Source organism: Amphibalanus amphitrite, unplaced genomic scaffold (assembly GCF_019059575.1).
Source record: "Amphibalanus amphitrite isolate SeventyFive unplaced genomic scaffold, NRLGWU_Aamphi_draft 000123F_arrow, whole genome shotgun sequence".
In the NCBI taxonomy this organism is placed as follows: domain Eukaryota; kingdom Metazoa; phylum Arthropoda; class Thecostraca; order Balanomorpha; family Balanidae; genus Amphibalanus; species Amphibalanus amphitrite.
Genome location: NW_024881618.1, coordinates 575,056 through 595,018, shown reverse-complemented (window position 1 = coordinate 595,018; position 19,963 = coordinate 575,056). Strand labels below are relative to the sequence as shown.

Below are 19,963 nucleotides of genomic sequence, written 5' to 3'. Positions count from 1 at the left end.
TAGTCGTTTTTTCATGACCATCTGATATCGTTGGCTGAGAGTCATGACAAACGCCCCTCGTTGAAGGCATCTGTGCCTCCCGTTGCCCTGTCTGTCCCCACTCTAACCACTCCGACCCGGCCGGCCGTCTCCCGCAGAATCGGCGAGGACCTGGGCGACGACGACCCTAGCGGTGTCCGCAACCCGCCGGACCCGGACCGCGACCCGGAGCCGGAGCAGGACCCGGGTCCGGACCCGGACTCGGGGCCCGCGCAGCCGGAGCCCCTGATCCCGCCGCGGGCCAAACGCGCACCCGTCCAGTTCCCAGGTACGGTGGGCCGAACTGCGTGGAACGTGGGGTAGTCGGATGCTGGGTGTTTGAAGGGTGGGGCTGAATTGAAAGTTTCGACTGTTTTTTTGTTTTGTTTACATCTGAGCAGTTTGAGCTAGGCATGAAGAATAAGCCTAACCCACCTTTAGCGATTCGCACCATCTCCTGCATTTTAATAGTCACGTTCACGTATAATTACTGATACCACTGTCAATTGTGCTCGCGTACGCCATGCGCGCTCATGTATCTGTCTCAGTAAAAGCCTGGCCAGAATCTCACCACGTTTGTGCGTGTGACACAATGTCAATGTGTGTCACATTGACACAATGTCACGTGAGCAGAATCTGACCACGTCTTTGCATGTGACCACAATCCAACCACATCCGTTTGCCTATCCGACTATAATGTAACCGTGTCTTGTCTACGTGTCTGACCACTAATCTGTCTGTCCGACCAGGTCCCACCAACGTTCGTCAGCGCGCGGTGGTGTCAGCGTTCCAGCACGCCTGGACGGCGTACACCAACTATGCCTGGGGCCACGACCACCTGAAGCCCATCTCCCAGACGGCGCACGACTGGTTCGGCCTGGGCCTGACACTCATCGACAGCCTGGACACTATGTACATCATGGACCTGAAGAAAGGTGGGAGGTGGCGGCGCCTCAGCTGAGGAGGGAGAGGGGTGGCGCCTGGATTCCACCGGAGAGAGGGCGTGGGTGTGGGTTTTTCTTACCGGAGGTTCCTCCCTGATGGTTCGGTTTATGTACGGGTGCAAGGTTGATGTGATGGAAAGGGGTGCTAGTTTACATGATAGTGCTGAGGATGATTGGATGCTGCCTTGTGACAGCGGTTTCGATCATTGTATAGCGATTTCGATCATTGTATGAACTATGAACACCATGGAGTAAATCATGTCTATACGACTAGGTAATCAGCAATCAGCCATTTACTAAGTCATTTGTATTTCCTGCTCTTCTAGGTATCGTTTACGTTCTGTTACGGACGAACAATGACCCGCGTTCCCCACCTGACGCACTCTCTGCTGCCCTGTTATAGAGTTTGCCGAGGCGCGCGATTGGGTGGCCGACCATCTGAGTCTGGACGTCAGCGACTACGTCAACGTGTTCGAGACGACCATCCGCGTGCTGGGCGGTCTGCTGAGCGCACACCACCTCTCGCAGGACGACGTGTTCCTCAAGAAGGCCGTGAGTGCGACAAGAGGAGGACGCTACTCTCTGCTGATGACTAATGTCACACAGAGATGTTACAAACCAGTAGTGTTGTTAGCAATATGTTTGAATGCGCTCATGTGACCGTCATCTCTCGCAGAGTTTGGGCTCATGCTCAAGAAAAGTTAGTCTTTGAACTTGGTCCTGATTTTAGATAGGAACAGACGATGTAACAAAGAAATAGATTCACGCCATTAGCCATGTACCTACATCGCTGTCTAGTTTTCTGCCTCGGTGTTGTCTATTTTTTTTACTCTGACTTCCCTCTGACGTGGCGCCGCCGTCCTCCGCCTCTGGCAGGTGGACCTGGGTGACCGTCTGCTGCCCGCCTTCAACACTCCCTCTGGCATCCCCTACTCGGACGTCAACCTGCACACGCTGAAGGCGCGCGGCCCGGCCTGGAACCCGGACAGCTCGACTGCCGAGGTGGCCACCCTGCAGCTTGAGTTCAATCAGCTCAGCCACGTCTCCGGCGACCGGCGGTACTCTGTGAGTGGACGCGGGCTCAGTGAGACGCGCTGTTCAGTGAGAGGGCAGCTGGTCAGAGGGTAAGGATTGGTGAATAGAGGGACATCGGAGGGACCGAATGGGATCTTATGACCGGTTGGGTGCAAATCTTATGAGCGCAGGATGTGTTTTGACAACGAACTGGGCACTGATGACTGAGTGAACATTAAAATGCGTGTGAGCTCACCGATGATATTTAGGTGTGCACTGATGGCGGCCAGTTTGGTATATACCCTTCCCCACCTGTTCGCCCTTCCCCGTCCCCGGCTGTCTGATCTAACATCTGCGATCTTCACGGCAGGACCGGGCGATGGCGGTGTCAAACCACATCAGCGGCCTCCCCAAGAAGGAGGGCCTGGTGCCCATCTACATTAGCACCAAGGACGGCCAGTTTCGGCAGTACTCTGTGGTGACGATGGGCGCGCGCGGGGACAGCTACTACGAGTACCTGATCAAACAGTACGCCCAGCTGGGACTGCCGCTGGCCCAGTGAGTGGGGGAGGGGAGGGGGACAGCTACTACGAGTACCTGATCAAACAGTACGCCCAGCTGGGACTGCCGCTGGCCCAGTGAGTGGGGGAGGGGAGCGGGACAGCTACTACGAGTACCTGATCAAACAGTACGCCCAGCTCGGACTGCCGCTGGCCCAGTGAGTGGGGGAGGGGAGGGGGACAGCTACTACGAGTACCTGATCAAACAGTACGCCCAGCTGGGACTGCCGCTGGCCTAGTGAGTGGGGGGGGGGGAGCGGGGACAGCTACTACGAGTACCTGATCAAACAGTACGCCCAGCTGGGACTGCCGCTGGCCCAGTGAGTGGGGGAGGGGGAGGGGGGACAGCTACTACGAGTACCTGATCAAACAGTACGCCCAGCTGGGACTGCCGCTGGCCCAGTGAGTGGGGGAGGGGGAGGGAGACAGCTACTACGAGTACCTGATCAAACAGTACGCCCAGCTCGGACTGCCGCTGGCCCAGTGAGTGGGGGAGGGGAGGGAGGGAGACAGCTACTACGAGTACCTGATCAAACAGTACGCCCAGCTGGGACTGCCGCTGGCCCAGTGAGTGGGGAGGGGAGGGGAAGGGGGACAGCTACTACGAGTACCTGATCAAACAGTACGCCCAGCTGGGACTGCTGCTGGCCCAGTGAGTGGGGGAGGGGAGGGGAGACAGCTACTACGAGTACCTGATCAAACAGTACGCCCAGCTGGGACTGCCGCTGGCTCAGTGAGTGGGGGAGGGGGGAGGGGGACAGCTACTACGAGTACCTGATCAAACAGTACGCCCAGCTCGGACTGCCGCTGGCCCAGTGAGTGGGGGGGGAGGGGGGACAGCTACTACGAGTACCTGATCAAACAGTACGCCCAGCTGGGACTGCCGCTGGCCCAGTGAGTGGGGGAGGGGGAGGGGGAGGGAGGGGACAGCTACTACGAGTACCTGATCAAACAGTACGCCCAGCTGGGACTGCCGCTGGCTCAGTGAGTGGGGGAGGGGAGGGGGACAGCTACTACGAGTACCTGATCAAACAGTACGCCCAGCTGGGACTGCCGCTGGCTCAGTGAGTGGGGGAGGGGGGAGGGGGACAGCTACTACGAGTACCTGATCAAACAGTACGCCCAGCTGGGACTGCCGCTGGCCCAGTGAGTGGGGAGGGGAGGGGAGGGGGGACAGCTACTACGAGTACCTGATCAAACAGTACGCCCAGCTGGGACTGCCGCTGGCCCAGTGAGTGGGGGGGGAGGGGGGACAGCTACCACGAGTACCTGATCAAACAGTACGCCCAGCTGGGACTGCCGCTGGCCCAGTGAGTAGGGGGGGGGGGGGACAGCTACTACGAGTACCTGATCAAACAGTACGCCCAGCTGGGACTGCCGCTGGCTTAGTGAGTAGGGGAGGGGAGGGGAGGGGAGACAGCTACTACGAGTACCTGATCAAACAGTACGCCCAGCTGGGACTGCCGCTGGCCCAGTGAGTGGGGGGGGGAGGGGGAGGGGAGACAGCTACTACGAGTACCTGATCAAACAGTACGCCCAGCTGGGACTGCCGCTGGCCCAGTGAGTGGGGGGGGGGAGGGGGGACAGCTACCACGAGTACCTGATCAAACAGTACGCCCAGCTGGGACTGCCGCTGGCCCAGTGAGTAGGGGGGGGGGGACAGCTACTACGAGTACCTGATCAAACAGTACGCCCAGCTGGGACTGCCGCTGGCTTAGTGAGTAGGGGAGGGGAGGGGAGGGGAGACAGCTACTACGAGTACCTGATCAAACAGTACGCCCAGCTGGGACTGCCGCTGGCCCAGTGAGTGGGGAGGGGGAGCGGGGACAGCTACTACGAGTACCTGATCAAACAGTACGCCCAGCTGGGACTGCCGCTGGCCCAGTGAGTGGGGAGGGGGAGCGGGGACAGCTACTACGAGTACCTGATCAAACAGTACGCCCAGCTGGGACTGCCGCTGGCCCAGTGAGTGTGGGGGGGAGGGGAGGGAGACAGGTACTACGAGTACCTGATCAAACAGTACGCCCAGCTGGGACTGCCGCTGGCTCAGTGAGTGGGGGAGGGGGAGGGGGGACAGCTACTACGAGTACCTGATCAAACAGTACGCCCAGCTGGGACTGCCGCTGGCTCAGTGAGTAGGGGAGAGGAGCGGGGGACAGCTACTACGAGTACCTGATCAAACAGTACGCCCAGCTGGGACTGCCGCTGGCTCAGTGAGTGGGGGAGGAGGAGGGGGGACAGCTACTACGAGTACCTGATCAAACAGTACGCCCAGCTGGGACTGCCGCTGGCTTAGTGAGTAGGGGAGGGGAGGGGGGACAGCTACTACGAGTACCTGATCAAACAGTACGCCCAGCTGGGACTGCCGCTGGCTCAGTGAGTGGGGGGGAGGGGGGACAGCTACTACGAGTACCTGATCAAACAGTACGCCCAGCTCGGACTGCCGCTGGCCCAGTGAGTGGGGAGGGGGAGGGGAAGGGGGACAGCTACTACGAGTACCTGATCAAACAGTACGCCCAGCTGGGACTGCCGCTGGCCCAGTGAGTGGGGGAGGAGGAGGGGGGACAGCTACTACGAGTACCTGATCAAACAGTACGCCCAGCTGGGACTGCCGCTGGCCCAGTGAGTGTGGGGGGGAGGGGAGGGGAGACAGCTACTACGAGTACCTGATCAAACAGTACGCCCAGCTGGGACTGCCGCTGGCCCAGTGAGTGGGGAGGGGGAGGGGAGACAGCTACTACGAGTACCTGATCAAACAGTACGCCCAGCTGGGACTGCCGCTGGCCCAGTGAGTGGGGGAGGGGAAGGGGACAGCTACTACGAGTACCTGATCAAACAGTACGCCCAGCTGGGACTGCCGCTGGCCCAGTGAGTGGGGGAGGGGGAGGGGGGACAGCTACTACGAGTACCTGATCAAACAGTACGCCCAGCTCGGACTGCCGCTGGCTCAGTGAGTGGGGGAGGGGGAGGGGGAGGGGGACAGCTACTACGAGTACCTGATCAAACAGTACGCCCAGCTGGGACTGCCGCTGGCTCAGTGAGTGGGGGAGGGGAGGGAGACAGCTACTACGAGTACCTGATCAAACAGTACGCCCAGCTGGGACTGCCGCTGGCTCAGTGAGTGGGGGAGGGGGAGGGGGAGGGGGACAGCTACTACGAGTACCTGATCAAACAGTACGCCCAGCTCGGACTGCCGCTGGCCCAGTGAGTGGGGAGGGGAGGGGAAGGGGGACAGCTACTACGAGTACCTGATCAAACAGTACGCCCAGCTGGGACTGCCGCTGGCCCAGTGAGTGGGGAGGGGAGGGGAGACAGCTACTACGAGTACCTGATCAAACAGTACGCCCAGCTGGGACTGCCGCTGGCCCAGTGAGTGGGGAGGGGAGTGAGGGGGAGGGGACAGCTACTACGAGTACCTGATCAAACAGTACGCCCAGCTCGGACTGCCGCTGGCCCAGTGAGTGGGGGGGGGGAGGGGAGACAGCTACTACGAGTACCTGATCAAACAGTACGCCCAGCTGGGACTGCCGCTGGCTCAGTGAGTAGGGGAGGGGGAGGGGAGACAGCTACTACGAGTACCTGATCAAACAGTACGCCCAGCTCGGACTGCCGCTGGCCCAGTGAGTAGGGTGGGGGGGAGGGACAGCTACTACGAGTACCTGATCAAACAGTACGCCCAGCTGGGACTGCCGCTGGCCCAGTGAGTGGGGAGGGGGGGAGGGGGACAGCTACTACGAGTACCTGATCAAACAGTACGCCCAGCTCGGACTGCCGCTGGCCCAGTGAGTGGGGGAGGGGAGGGGGGGAGGGGACAGCTACTACGAGTACCTGATCAAACAGTACGCCCAGCTGGGACTGCCGCTGGCCCAGTGAGTGGGGAGGGGAGTGAGGGGGAGGGGACAGCTACTACGAGTACCTGATCAAACAGTACGCCCAGCTCGGACTGCCGCTGGCCCAGTGAGTGGGGGAGGGGAGGGGGGGGAGGGGACAGCTACTACGAGTACCTGATCAAACAGTACGCCCAGCTCGGACTGCCGCTGGCTCAGTGAGTGGGGGAGGGGGAGGGGGACAGCTACTACGAGTACCTGATCAAACAGTACGCCCAGCTGGGACTGCCGCTGGCTCAGTGAGTGGGGGAGGGGGAGGGGGAGGGGGACAGCTACTACGAGTACCTGATCAAACAGTACGCCCAGCTCGGACTGCCGCTGGCCCAGTGAGTGGGGTGGGGAGTGAGGGGGAGGGGACAGCTACTACGAGTACCTGATCAAACAGTACGCCCAGCTGGGACTGCCGCTGGCCCAGTGAGTGGGGAGGGGGGGAGGGGGACAGCTACTACGAGTACCTGATCAAACAGTACGCCCAGCTGGGACTGCCGCTGGCCCAGTGAGTGGGGAGGGGAGGGGAAGGGGGACAGCTACTACGAGTACCTGATCAAACAGTACGCCCAGCTCGGACTGCCGCTGGCCCAGTGAGTGGGGGAGGGGAGTGAGGGGGAGGGGACAGCTACTACGAGTACCTGATCAAACAGTACGCCCAGCTCGGACTGCCGCTGGCTCAGTGAGTGGGGGAGGGGAGGGAGACAGCTACTACGAGTACCTGATCAAACAGTACGCCCAGCTGGGACTGCCGCTGGCTCAGTGAGTGGGGGAGGGGGAGGGGGAGGGGGACAGCTACTACGAGTACCTGATCAAACAGTACGCCCAGCTCGGTCTGCCGCTGGCCCAGTGAGTGGGGAGGGGAGTGAGGGGGAGGGAGACAGGTACTACGAGTACCTGATCAAACAGTACGCCCAGCTGGGACTGCCGCTGGCCCAGTGAGTGGGGGAGGGGGAGGGGAGGGGAGACAGCTACTACGAGTACCTGATCAAACAGTACGCCCAACTCGGACTGCCGCTGGCCCAGTGAGTGGGGAGGGGAAGGGAGACAGCTACTACGAGTACCTGATCAAACAGTACGCCCAGCTCGGACTGCCGCTGGCCCAGTGAGTGGGGGAGGGGAGGGGGAGACAGCCACTACGAGTACCTGATCAAACAGTACGCCCAGCTCGGACTGCCGCTGGCCCAGTGAGTGGGGGAGGGGAGGGGGGGAGGGGACAGCTACTACGAGTACCTGATCAAACAGTACGCCCAGCTCGGACTGCCGCTGGCTCAGTGAGTGGGGGAGGGGGAGGGGGAGGGGGACAGCTACTACGAGTACCTGATCAAACAGTACGCCCAGCTGGGACTGCCGCTGGCTCAGTGAGTGGGGGAGGGGGAGGGGGAGGGGGACAGCTACTACGAGTACCTGATCAAACAGTACGCCCAGCTCGGACTGCCGCTGGCCCAGTGAGTGGGGTGGGGAGTGAGGGGGAGGGGACAGCTACTACGAGTACCTGATCAAACAGTACGCCCAGCTGGGACTGCCGCTGGCCCAGTGAGTGGGGAGGGGGGGAGGGGGACAGCTACTACGAGTACCTGATCAAACAGTACGCCCAGCTGGGACTGCCGCTGGCCCAGTGAGTGGGGAGGGGAGTGAGGGGGAGGGAGACAGGTACTACGGGTACCTGATCAAACAGTACGCCCAGCTGGGACTGCCGCTGGCCCAGTGAGTGGGGGAGGGGAGGGAGACAGCTACTACGAGTACCTGATCAAACAGTACGCCCAGCTGGGACTGCCGCTGGCCCAGTGAGTAGGGGGGGGGGGAGGGGAGACAGCTACTACGAGTACCTGATCAAACAGTACGCCCAGCTGGGACTGCCGCTGGCCCAGTGAGTGGGGGAGGGGAGGGGAGGGGGAGACAGCTACTACGAGTACCTGATCAAACAGTACGCCCAGCTGGGACTGCCGCTGGCTCAGTGAGTGGGGAGGGGAGGGGAGGGGGACAGCTACTACGAGTACCTGATCAAACAGTACGCCCAGCTGGGACTGCCGCTGGCCCAGTGAGTGGGGAGGGGAGCGGCGACAGCTACTACGAGTACCTGATCAAACAGTACGCCCAGCTGGGACTGCCGCTGGCCCAGTGAGTGGGGGACGGGGAGGGGGAGGGGGACAGCTACTACGAGTACCTGATCAAACAGTACGCCCAGCTGGGACTGCCGCTGGCCCAGTGAGTGGGAGGGGGGGGGGAGGGGGACAGCTACTACGAGTACCTGATCAAACAGTACGCCCAGCTGGGACTGCCGCTGGCCCAGTGAGTAGGGGGAGGGAGGGGAGACAGCTACTACGAGTACCTGATCAAACAGTACGCCCAGCTGGGACTGCCGCTGGCCCAGTGAGTAGGGGGAGGGAGGGGAGACAGCTACTACGAGTACCTGATCAAACAGTACGCCCAGCTGGGACTGCCGCTGGCCCAGTGAGTAGGGGAGGGGGAGGGGAGGGGGGACAGCTACTACGAGTACCTGATCAAACAGTACGCCCAGCTGGGACTGCCGCTGGCCCAGTGAGTGGGGGAGGGGAGGGGAGACAGCTACTACGAGTACCTGATCAAACAGTACGCCCAGCTGAGACTGCCGCTGGCCCAGTGAGTAGGGGGGGGGGGGAGGGGAGACAGCTACTACGAGTACCTGATCAAACAGTACGCCCAGCTGGGACTGCCGCTGGCTCAGTGAGTCGGGATCCCTACCTTTTACTGATGGGGAGCGAGAGAGGGATGACTGAAAAGAGGAATAGTGCTGAGCTGGATAAAGCGAGTGTAGCAAGGACCCTGTGCAGTGTGCATCTCAGGTATTTTATTTATTCTGAGAGCCAATGCTTTCACGACGGCTTGTTGATTATTGCTTTGTGATGGTGAAGCTCATTGAAACAAACACTGGCAAACCTCTGTCAGTTCAATAACTCCATATTTATCTGACGTTGTGTGACTGACGCCGTTCCACTTTCCGCAGTCTCCGGAATGATTTTAACGCCTCGGTGCAGGGCATTCAGCACCTCCTAGTCAAGAAGAGCAAGCCGGGCGATCTGACCTTCCTGGCAGAGCTGATGAGCGGCGGCAAGAACATTAAACCGAAAATGGTGCGTTTGAATGGTGGGCGGTTCGGTATCTGAAACGTTACAAATTCAATGTTCTACTAAAATGCAAAACAATGTAGTCTATAAATAATCGCTGGTAATTGACATCGTTTCAAATGGCGTAGAATTCATGCATTTCGAAGTGTTTTACTGACTTTCGTATGCAGTCGAACAGTTTGAAATGTTCTTCAACCGCTCGCTTTGTAGCTTCACCATATTCAGGTTCTTTTTTTCGAACAAGCACATGACTGTTTCGGTGAGCCGAAACAATTTAGCACGAGTGCGTGACTGTGTTTTATACCCGCCACCAGGAATGTCCATGAAGTTAGCGTCAGCAACAGCAACGAATACAGCGTCGGATTCAGAATCGCTTAAAGAACTCATTTTAGGGCAATTGGGGGACGGGGAGCAAGAATATGACCTTTATTTGGCCCTAGCTCTTACCCCTTACCCCTTAATCGGCCCTTAAAGGAAGGGGCGCGTCAAAAGTGCCTCAAGGGTTCGTCTGATCGCCAAAATAAGGGTCGCAATCGATTCCCCGGGTCAATATCTAGCCGCAGCCTCGGGTTCCAGATGTGTGCAACTTACCCCTTACCCCTTAATCGGCCCTTAAAGGAAGGGGCGCGTCAAAAGTGCCTCAAGGGTTCGTCTGATCGCCAAAATAAGGGTCGCAATCGAATTGAGGCACTTTTGACGCGCCCCTTCCTTTAAGGGCCGATTAAGGGGTAAGGGGTAAGTTGCACAAATCTGGAACCCGAGGCTGCGGCTAGATATTGACCCGGGGAATCGATTGCGACCCTTATTTTGGCGATCAGACGAACCCTTGAGGCACTTTTGACGCGCCCCTTCCTTTAAGGGCCGATTAAGGGGTAAGGGGTAAGTTGCACACATCTGGAACCCGAGGCTGCGGCTAGATATTGACCCGGGGAATCGATTGCGACCCTTATTTTGGAGATCAGACGAACCCTTGAGGCACTTTTGACGCGCCCCTTCCTTTAAGGGCCGATTAAGGGGTAAGGGGTAAGTTGCACACATCTGGAACCCGAGGCTGCGGCTAGATATTGACCCGGGGAATCGATTGCGACCCTTATTTTGGCGATCAGACGAACCCTTGAGGCACTTTTGACGCGCCCCTTCCTTTAAGGGCCGATTAAGGGGTAAGGGGTAAGTTGCACACATCTGGAACCCGAGACTGCGGCTAGATATTGACCCGGGGAATCGAATGCGACCCTTATTTTGGCGATCAGACGAACCCTTGAGGCACTTTTGACGCGCCCCTTCCTTTAAGGGCCGATTAAGGGGTAAGGGGTAAGTTGCACACATCTGGAACCCAAGGCTGCGGCTAGATATTGACCCGGGGAATCGATTGCGACCCTTATTTTGGCGATCAGACGAACCCTTGAGGCACTTTTAACGCGCCCCTTCCTTTAAGGGCCGATTAAGGGGTAAGGGGTAAGTTGCACACATCTGGAACCCGAGGCTGCGGCTAGATATTGACCCGGGGAATCGATTGCGACCCTTATTTTGGCGATCAGACGAAACCTTGAGGCACTTTTGACGCGCCCCCTCTTTAAGGGCCGATTAAGGGGTAAGGGGTAAGTTGCACACATCTGGAACCCGAGGCTGCGGCTAGATATTGACCCGGGGAATCGATTGCGACCCTTATTTTGGCGATCAGACGAACCCTTGAGGCACTTTTGACGCGCCCCTTCCTTTAAGGGCCGATTAAGGGGTAAGGGGTAAGTTGCACACATCTGGAACCCGAGGCTGCGGCTAGATATTGACCCGGGGAATCGATTGCGACCCTTATTTTGGCGATCAGACGAACCCTTGAGGCACTTTTGACGCGCCCCTTCCTTTAAGGGCCGATTAAGGGGTAAGGGGTAAGTTGCACACATCTCGAACCCGAGGCTGCGGCTAGATATTGACCCGGGGAATCGATTGCGACCCTTATTTTGGCGATCAGACGAACCCTTGAGGCACTTTTGACGCGCCCCTTCCTTTAAGGGCCGATTAAGGGGTAAGGGGTAAGTTGCACACATCTGGAACCCGAGGCTGCGGCTAGATATTGACCCGAGGAATCGATTGCGACCCTTATTTTGGCGATCAGACGAACCCTTGAGGCACTTTTGACGCGCCCCTTCCTTTAAGGGCCGATTAAGGGGTAAGGGGTAAGTTGCACACATCTGGAACCCGAGGCTGCGGCTAGATATTGACCAGGGGAATCGATTGCGACCCTTATTTTGGCGATCAGACGAACCCTTGAGGCACTTTTGACGCGCCCCTTCCTTTAAGGGCCGATTAAGGGGTAAGGGGTAAGTTGCACACATCTGGAACCCGAGGCTGCGGCTAGATATTGACCCGGGGAATCGATTGCGACCCTTATTTTGGCGATCAGACGAGCCCTTGAGGCACTTTTGACGCGCCCCTTCCTTTAAGGGCCGATTAAGGGGTAAGGGGTAAGTTGCACACATCTTGAACCCGAGGCTGCGGCTAGATATTGACCCGGGGAATCGATTGCGACCCTTATTTTGGAGATCAGACGAACCCTTGAGGCACTTTTGACGCGCCCCTTCCTTTAAGGGCCGATAAAGGGGTAAGGGGTAAGTTGCACACATCTGGAACCCGAGGCTGCGGCTAGATATTGACCCGGGGAATCGATTGCGACCCTTATTTTGGCGATCAGACGAACCCTTGAGGCACTTTTGACGCGCCCCTTCCTTTAAGGGCCGATTAAGGGGTAAGGGGTAAGTTGCACACATCTGGAACCCGAGGCTGCGGCTAGATATTGACCCGAGGAATCGATTGCGACCCTTATTTTGGCGATCAGACAAACCCTTGAGGCACTTTTGACGCGCCCCTTCCTTTAAGGGCCGATTAAGGGGTAAGGGGTAAGTTGCACACATCTGGAACCCGAGGCTGCGGCTAGATATTGACCCGGGGAATCGATTGCGACCCTTATTTTGGCGATCAGACGAAACCTTGAGGCACTTTTGACGCGCCCCTTCCTTTAAGGGCCGATTAAGGGGTAAGGGGTAAGTAGCACACATCTGGAACCCGAGGCTGCGGCTAGATATTGACCCGGGGAATCGATTGCGACCCTTATTTTGGCGATCAGACGAACCCTTGAGGCACTTTTGACGCGCCCCTTCCTTTAAGGGCCGATTAAGGGGTAAGGGGTAAGTTGCACACATCTGGAACCCGAGGCTGCGGCTAGATATTGACCCGGGGAATCGATTGCGACCCTTATTTTGGCGATCAGACGAACCCTTGAGGCACTTTTGACGCGCCCCTTCCTTTAAGGGCCGATTAAGGGGTAAGGGGTAAGTTGCACACATCTGGAACCCGAGGCTGCGGCTAGATATTGACCCGGGGAATCGATTGCGACCCTTATTTTGGCGATCAGACGAACCCTTGAGGCACTTTTGACGCGCCCCTTCCTTTAAGGGCCGATTAAGGGGTAAGGGGTAAGTTGCACACATCTGGAACCCGAGGCTGCGGCTAGATATTGACCCGAGGAATCGATTGCGACCCTTATTTTGGCGATCAGACGAACCCTTGAGACACTTTTGACGCGCCCCTTCCTTTAAGGGCCGATTAAGGGGTAAGGGGTAAGTTGCACACATCTGGAACCCGAGGCTGCGGCTAGATATTGACCCGGGGAATCGATTGCGACCCTTATTTTGGCGATCAGACGAACCCTTGAGGCACTTTTGACGCGCCCCTTCCTTTAAGGGCCGATTAAGGGGTAAGGGGTAAGTTGCACACATCTGGAACCCGAGGCTGCGTTTAGATATTGACCCGAGGAATCGATTGCGACCCTTATTTTGGCGATCAGACGAACCCTTGAGACACTTTTGACGCGCCCCTTCCTTTAAGGGCCGATTAAGGGGTAAGGGGTAAGTTGCACACATCTGGAACCCGAGGCTGCGGCTAGATATTGACCCGGGGAATCGATTGCGACCCTTATTTTGGCGATCAGACGAACCCTTGAGGCACTTTTGACGCGCCCCTTCCTTTAAGGGCCGATTAAGGGGTAAGGGGTAAGTTGCACACATCTGGAACCCGAGGCTGCGGCTAGATATTGACCCGGGGAATCGATTGCGACCCTTATTTTGGCGATCAGACGAACCCTTGAGGCACTTTTGACGCGCCCCTTCCTTTAAGGGCCGATTAAGGGGTAAGGGGTAAGTTGCACACATCTGGAACCCGAGACTGCGGCTAGATATTGACCCGGGGAATCGAATGCGACCCTTATTTTGGCGCTCAGACGAACCCTTGAGGCACTTTTGACGCGCCCCTTCCTTTAAGGGCCGATTAAGGGGTAAGGGGTAAGTTGCACACATCTGGAACCCAAGGCTGCGGCTAGATATTGACCCGGGGAATCGATTGCGACCCTTATTTTGGCGATCAGACGAACCCTTGAGGCACTTTTAACGCGCCCCTTCCTTTAAGGGCCGATTAAGGGGTAAGGGGTAAGTTGCACACATCTGGAACCCGAGGCTGCGGCTAGATATTGACCCGGGGAATCGATTGCGACCCTTATTTTGGCGATCAGACGAAACCTTGAGGCACTTTTAACGCGCCCCTTCCTTTAAGGGCCGATTAAGGGGTAAGGGGTAAGTTGCACACATCTGGAACCCGAGGCTGCGGCTAGATATTGACCCGGGGAATCGATTGCGACCCTTATTTTGGCGATCAGACGAACCCTTGAGGCACTTTTGACGCGCCCCTTCCTTTAAGGGCCGATTAAGGGGTAAGGGGTAAGTTGCACACATCTGGAACCCGAGGCTGCGGCTAGATATTGACCCGGGGAATCGATTGCGACCCTTATTTTGGCGATCAGACGAACCCTTGAGGCACTTTTGACGCGCCCCTTCCTTTAAGGGCCGATTAAGGGGTAAGGGGTAAGTTGCACACATCTGGAACCCGAGGCTGCGGCTAGATATTGACCCGGGGAATCGATTGCGACCCTTATTTTGGCGATCAGACGAACCCTTGAGGCACTTTTGACGCGCCCCTTCCTTTAAGGGCCGATTAAGGGGTAAGGGGTAAGTTGCACACATCTGGAACCCGAGGCTGCGGCTAGATATTGACCCGGGGAATCGATTGCGACCCTTATTTTGGCGATCAGACGAACCCTTGAGGCACTTTTGACGCGCCCCTTCCTTTAAGGGCCGATTAAGGGGTAAGGGGTAAGTTGCACACATCTGGAACCCGAGACTGCGGCTAGATATTGACCCGAGGAATCGATTGCGACCCTTATTTTGGCGATCAGACGAACCCTTGAGGCACTTTTGACGCTTCCCTTCCTTTAAGGGCCGATTAAGGGGTAAGGGGTAAGTTGCACACATCTGGAACCCGAGGCTGCGGCTAGATATTGACCCGGGGAATCGATTGCGACCCTTATTTTGGCGATCAGACGAAACCTTGAGGCACTTTTGACGCGCCCCTTCCTTTAAGGGCCGATTAAGGGGTAAGGGGTAAGTTGCACACATCTGGAACCCGAGGCTGCGGCTAGATATTGACCCGGGGAATCGATTGCGACCCTTATTTTGGCGATCAGACGAACCCTTGAGGCACTTTTGACGCGCCCCTTCCTTTAAGGGCCGATTAAGGGGTAAGGGGTAAGTTGCACACATCTGGAACCCGAGGCTGCGGCTAGATATTGACCCGGGGAATCGATTGCGACCCTTATTTTGGCGATCAGACGAACCCTTGAGGCACTTTTGACGCGCCCCTTCCTTTAAGGGCCGATTAAGGGGTAAGGGGTAAGTTGCACACATCTGGAACCCGAGGCTGCGGCTAGATATTGACCCGGGGAATCGATTGCGACCCTTATTTTGGCGATCAGACGAACCCTTGAGGCACTTTTAACGCGCCCCTTCCTTTAAGGGCCGATTAAGGGGTAAGGGGTAAGTTGCACACATCTGGAACCCGAGGCTGCGGCTAGATATTGACCCGGGGAATCGATTGCGACCCTTATTTTGGCGATCAGACGAACCCTTGAGGCACTTTTGACGCGCCCCTTCCTTTAAGGGCCGATTAAGGGGTAAGGGGTAAGTTGCACACATCTGGAACCCGAGGCTGCGGCTAGATATTGACCCGGGGAATCGATTGCGACCCTTATTTTGGCGATCAGACGAACCCTTGAGGCACTTTTGACGCGCCCCTTCCTTTAACCCTCGCCCGTAAACGGCGATCTGCCACCTTCGCCCATGCAGGGGGGGGGGGGTTGGTGCGACCCCCCCCCCTTGGCGTTTGAAAACGGAGCGTCGTAGAGCTTAGCGGAAAAGACCAACGGATTGCTCTCGCCGAGATCTCGCGATTGGTGGTATAGTTTTTGGTCCTAGGTCAACATTTGACCTACTTTTGACCGGTCAAAGGTCAAATTTTCGGAAAAATAGACTTTTTTCAACTTTCCGCGGCGATTGCGGCAAAACGGTTGGAGATATCGACTTGAAACCTTCACTATCGTGTTCCTTGATCAATTCTCTATCGTTTGGTATGTATTTCGTTTCCCTAGCTCTAAAAATGGCGCGTTGGGAGCGCCGGAAGTCGGCAAGGTCACAGTCGGCGGCAGAAATTCGAAAAATCAAAATTTAAATTTTTGAAATCTGATTGTATTTTTGGATTTGGAAGGTCCATTTGCTCCCTATAGAAGCTAATATTGCTGCATATTACCATTGAGGTGACAAGAATTAGCAAAATAGTGGTTCGGGCGCTTTTCAAAAATAGTACCGGACGCTGTTCCTCTTGTGACGTCATAGCTCCGTGACCTGACCTGACCCGGTCAAGTTTCTTATACCATATGATAGCCAATACCTACTTGCCCCAACATGCATGGGAAGTTTCATCACGATCCATCAACCGATGTCCGTACCACCGGCAGGAAACCTCGGGCGTTGGCACTCAGTTTGTGAAAATCCGGCCGGAGGCTGTTCCCTTTGTGACGTCATAACTCCGTGACCTGACATGACCCGGTCAAATTTTTTTATCAAAAGATGCGCAAGGTTTGCCCCATAAGGTACCCAAAATTTGGCGGCGCTGCGCGCCGCCGTTTTTGCACTATTTCCGAAAACCTCAGGGGGGGGGGGGTTGCACCAACCGCCCCCTACATGGGCGAGGGTTAAGGGCCGATTAAGGGGTAAGGGGTAAGTTGCACACATCTGGAACCCGAGGCTGCGGCTAGATATTGACCCGGGGAATCGATTGCGACCCTTATTTTGGCGATCAGACGAACCCTTGAGGCACTTTTAACGCGCCCCTTCCTTTAAGGGCCGATTAAGGGGTAAGGGGTAAGTTGCACACATCTCGAACCCGAGGCTGCGGCTAGATATTGACCCGGGGAATCGATTGCGACCCTTATTTTGGCGATCAGACGAACCCTTGAGGCACTTTTGACGCGCCCCTTCCTTTAAGGGCCGATTAAGGGGTAAGGGGTAAGTTGCACACATCTGGAACCCGAGGCTGCGGCTAGATATTGACCCGAGGAATCGATTGCGACCCTTATTTTGGCGATCAGACGAACCCTTGAGACACTTTTGACGCGCCCCTTCCTTTAAGGGCCGATTAAGGGGTAAGGGGTAAGTTGCACACATCTGGAACCCGAGGCTGCGGCTAGATATTGACCCGGGGAATCGATTGCGACCCTTATTTTGGCGATCAGACGAACCCTTGAGGCACTTTTGACGCGCCCCTTCCTTTAAGGGCCGATTAAGGGGTAAGGGGTAAGTTGCACACATCTGGAACCCGAGGCTGCGTTTAGATATTGACCCGAGGAATCGATTGCGACCCTTATTTTGGCGATCAGACGAACCCTTGAGACACTTTTGACGCGCCCCTTCCTTTAAGGGCCGATTAAGGGGTAAGGGGTAAGTTGCACACATCTGGAACCCGAGGCTGCGGCTAGATATTGACCCGGGGAATCGATTGCGACCCTTATTTTGGCGATCAGACGAACCCTTGAGGCACTTTTGACGCGCCCCTTCCTTTAAGGGCCGATTAAGGGGTAAGGGGTAAGTTGGACACATCTGGAACCCGAGGCTGCGGCTAGATATTGACCCGGGGAATCGATTGCGACCGTTATTTTGGAGATCAGACGAACCCTTGAGGCACTTTTGACGCGCCCCTTCCTTTAAGGGCCGATTAAGGGGTAAGGGGTAAGTTGCACACATCTGGAACCCGAGGCTGCGGCTAGATATTGACCCGGGGAATCGATTGCGACCCTTATTTTGGCGATCAGACGAACCCTTGAGGCACTTTTGACGCGCCCCTTCCTTTAAGGGCCGATTAAGGGGTAAGGGGTAAGTTGGACACATCTGGAACCCGAGGCTGCGGCTAGATATTGACCCGGGGAATCGATTGCGACCGTTATTTTGGAGATCAGACGAACCCTTGAGGCACTTTTGACGCGCCCCTTCCTTTAAGGGCCGATTAAGGGGTAAGGGGTAAGTTGCACACATCTGGAACCCGAGGCTGCGGCTAGATATTGACCCGGGGAATCGATTGCGACCCTTATTTTGGCGATCAGACGAACCCTTGAGGCACTTTTGACGCGCCCCTTCCTTTAAGGGCCGATTAAGGGGTAAGGGGTAAGTTGCACACATCTGGAACCCGAGGCTGCGGCTAGATATTGACCCGGGGAATCGATTGCGACCCTTATTTTGGCGATCAGACGAACCCTTGAGGCACTTTTGACGCGCCCCTTCCTTTAAGGGCCGATTAAGGGGTAAGGGGTAAGTTGCACACATCTGGAACCCGAGACTGCGGCTAGATATTGACCCGAGGAATCGATTGCGACCCTTATTTTGGCGATCAGACGAACCCTTGAGGCACTTTTGACGCGCCCCTTCCTTTAAGGGCCGATTAAGGGGTAAGGGGTAAGTTGCACACATCTGGAACCCGAGGCTGCGGCTAGATATTGACCCGGGGAATCGATTGCGACCCTTATTTTGGCGATCAGTCGAACCCTTGAGGCACTTTTGACGCGCCCCTTCCTTTAAGGGCCGATTAAGGGGTAAGGGATAAGTTGCACACATCTGGAACCCGAGGCTGCGGCTAGATATTGACCCGGGGAATCGATTGCGACCCTTATTTTGGCGATCAGACGAACCCTTGAGGCACTTTTGACGCGCGCCTTCCTTTAAGGGCCGATTAAGGGGTAAGGGGTAAGTTGCACACATCTGGAACCCGAGGCTGCGGCTAGATATTGACCCGGGGAATCGATTGCGACCCTTATTTTGGCGATCAGACGAACCCTTGAGGCACTTTTGACGCGCCCCTTCCTTTAAGGGCCGATTAAGGGGTAAGGGGTAAGAGGCCAAATAAGTAAGGCCAAATAAAGGTCATATTCTTGCTCCCCGTCCCCCAATTGCCCTAAAATGAGTTCTTTAAGCGATTCTGAATCCGACGCTGTATTCGTTGCTGTTGCTGACGCTAACTTCACGGACATCCACCAGGACCACCTGGCCTGTTTTCTGCCGGGCACGCTGGCGCTGAGCGTGCGACTGGGCCTGCCGCCGTCCTACATGAAGCTGGCCGAGGAGCTGATGTACACGTGCTACCTCACCTACAGCCGTCAGGCCACCGGACTGGCGCCAGAGATCACCTACTTCAACATGAACGTGAGTCGCGGTGGGGCTGGGATCGGGGATTAGGGACCGGGGTGGCGCCAGAGATCACCTACTTCAACATGAACGTGAGTCGCGGTGGGGCTGGGATCGTGGGTCAGGGACCGGACTGGCGCCAGAGATCACCTACTTCAACATGAACGTGAGTCGCGGTGGGGGCTGAGCTCGGGGATCAGGGACCGGGGTGGCGCCAGAGATAACCTACTTCAACATGAACGTGGCCGGGATGGGCGCTGCCGCTGGGATCGTGGGTCAGGGTGGCACCAGAGACTAGCGCGCCCTATTCCAGTGCCGGATGGTGGAGCTGGATACTGTACGGTTTTGCAGATGCTAGAAAGGTGTAGCGTGACCTTGTACGAGGGGGTACCGAAAAGTTCTGATCATCACACAGAAGTTATATTAAATTTCAATCATTTTTTGTTGGTGTTGTATTTGGTCCTTAAGAACAATGCTCATGCAGAAAAAAAAAATCCTGAAAAGCAGTTTTATCTTATGTCGGAAAGACTTCGAAATAAAAAAGATGCGCAATGAGTTCGGCCCATTGAGGACCGAACCGTCATCCAACTAATGCATTAAAAGGGTATTACACTGAGAAAATGCATTAGGAAAGTGAAAGTAGCTTATGGCGAAAAAAAATCTTATGCACTTACCGTAAAATGCAAAATATTTTTTTCAAATTGCATGGCTCTTGCAGGGGAGTCAAGAACCGGGTGACTACCAAAGACTGACAAGGTGGTGATTGTGAAGGAAGTGGAGGACCTCATCCTTGCAGATCGTCGTGTGACCTTCCAAATGATCATGCATCAGAAT

The 19,963-nt window shown here is 56.4% G+C and overlaps 1 protein-coding gene across 9 annotated transcripts in view; it reads left to right on the top strand.

The window, feature by feature from the left end:
- Nucleotides 1-19,963, top strand: part of LOC122381603 (endoplasmic reticulum mannosyl-oligosaccharide 1,2-alpha-mannosidase-like) — a 38,941-nt gene that overhangs the window by 15,343 nt on the left and 3,635 nt on the right. For all 9 annotated transcript variants that reach the window (XM_043365966.1, XM_043365969.1, XM_043365973.1 and 6 more), the window contains 7 exons: nt 138-307; nt 768-953; nt 1,366-1,514; nt 1,839-2,027; nt 2,347-2,534; nt 9,398-9,524; nt 18,983-19,147. In XM_043365966.1, the coding sequence (XP_043221901.1) occupies nt 138-307; nt 768-953; nt 1,366-1,514; nt 1,839-2,027; nt 2,347-2,534; nt 9,398-9,524; nt 18,983-19,147 (1,174 nt within the window). The remainder of the gene's footprint in view (nt 1-137; nt 308-767; nt 954-1,365; nt 1,515-1,838; nt 2,028-2,346; nt 2,535-9,397; nt 9,525-18,982; nt 19,148-19,963) is intronic.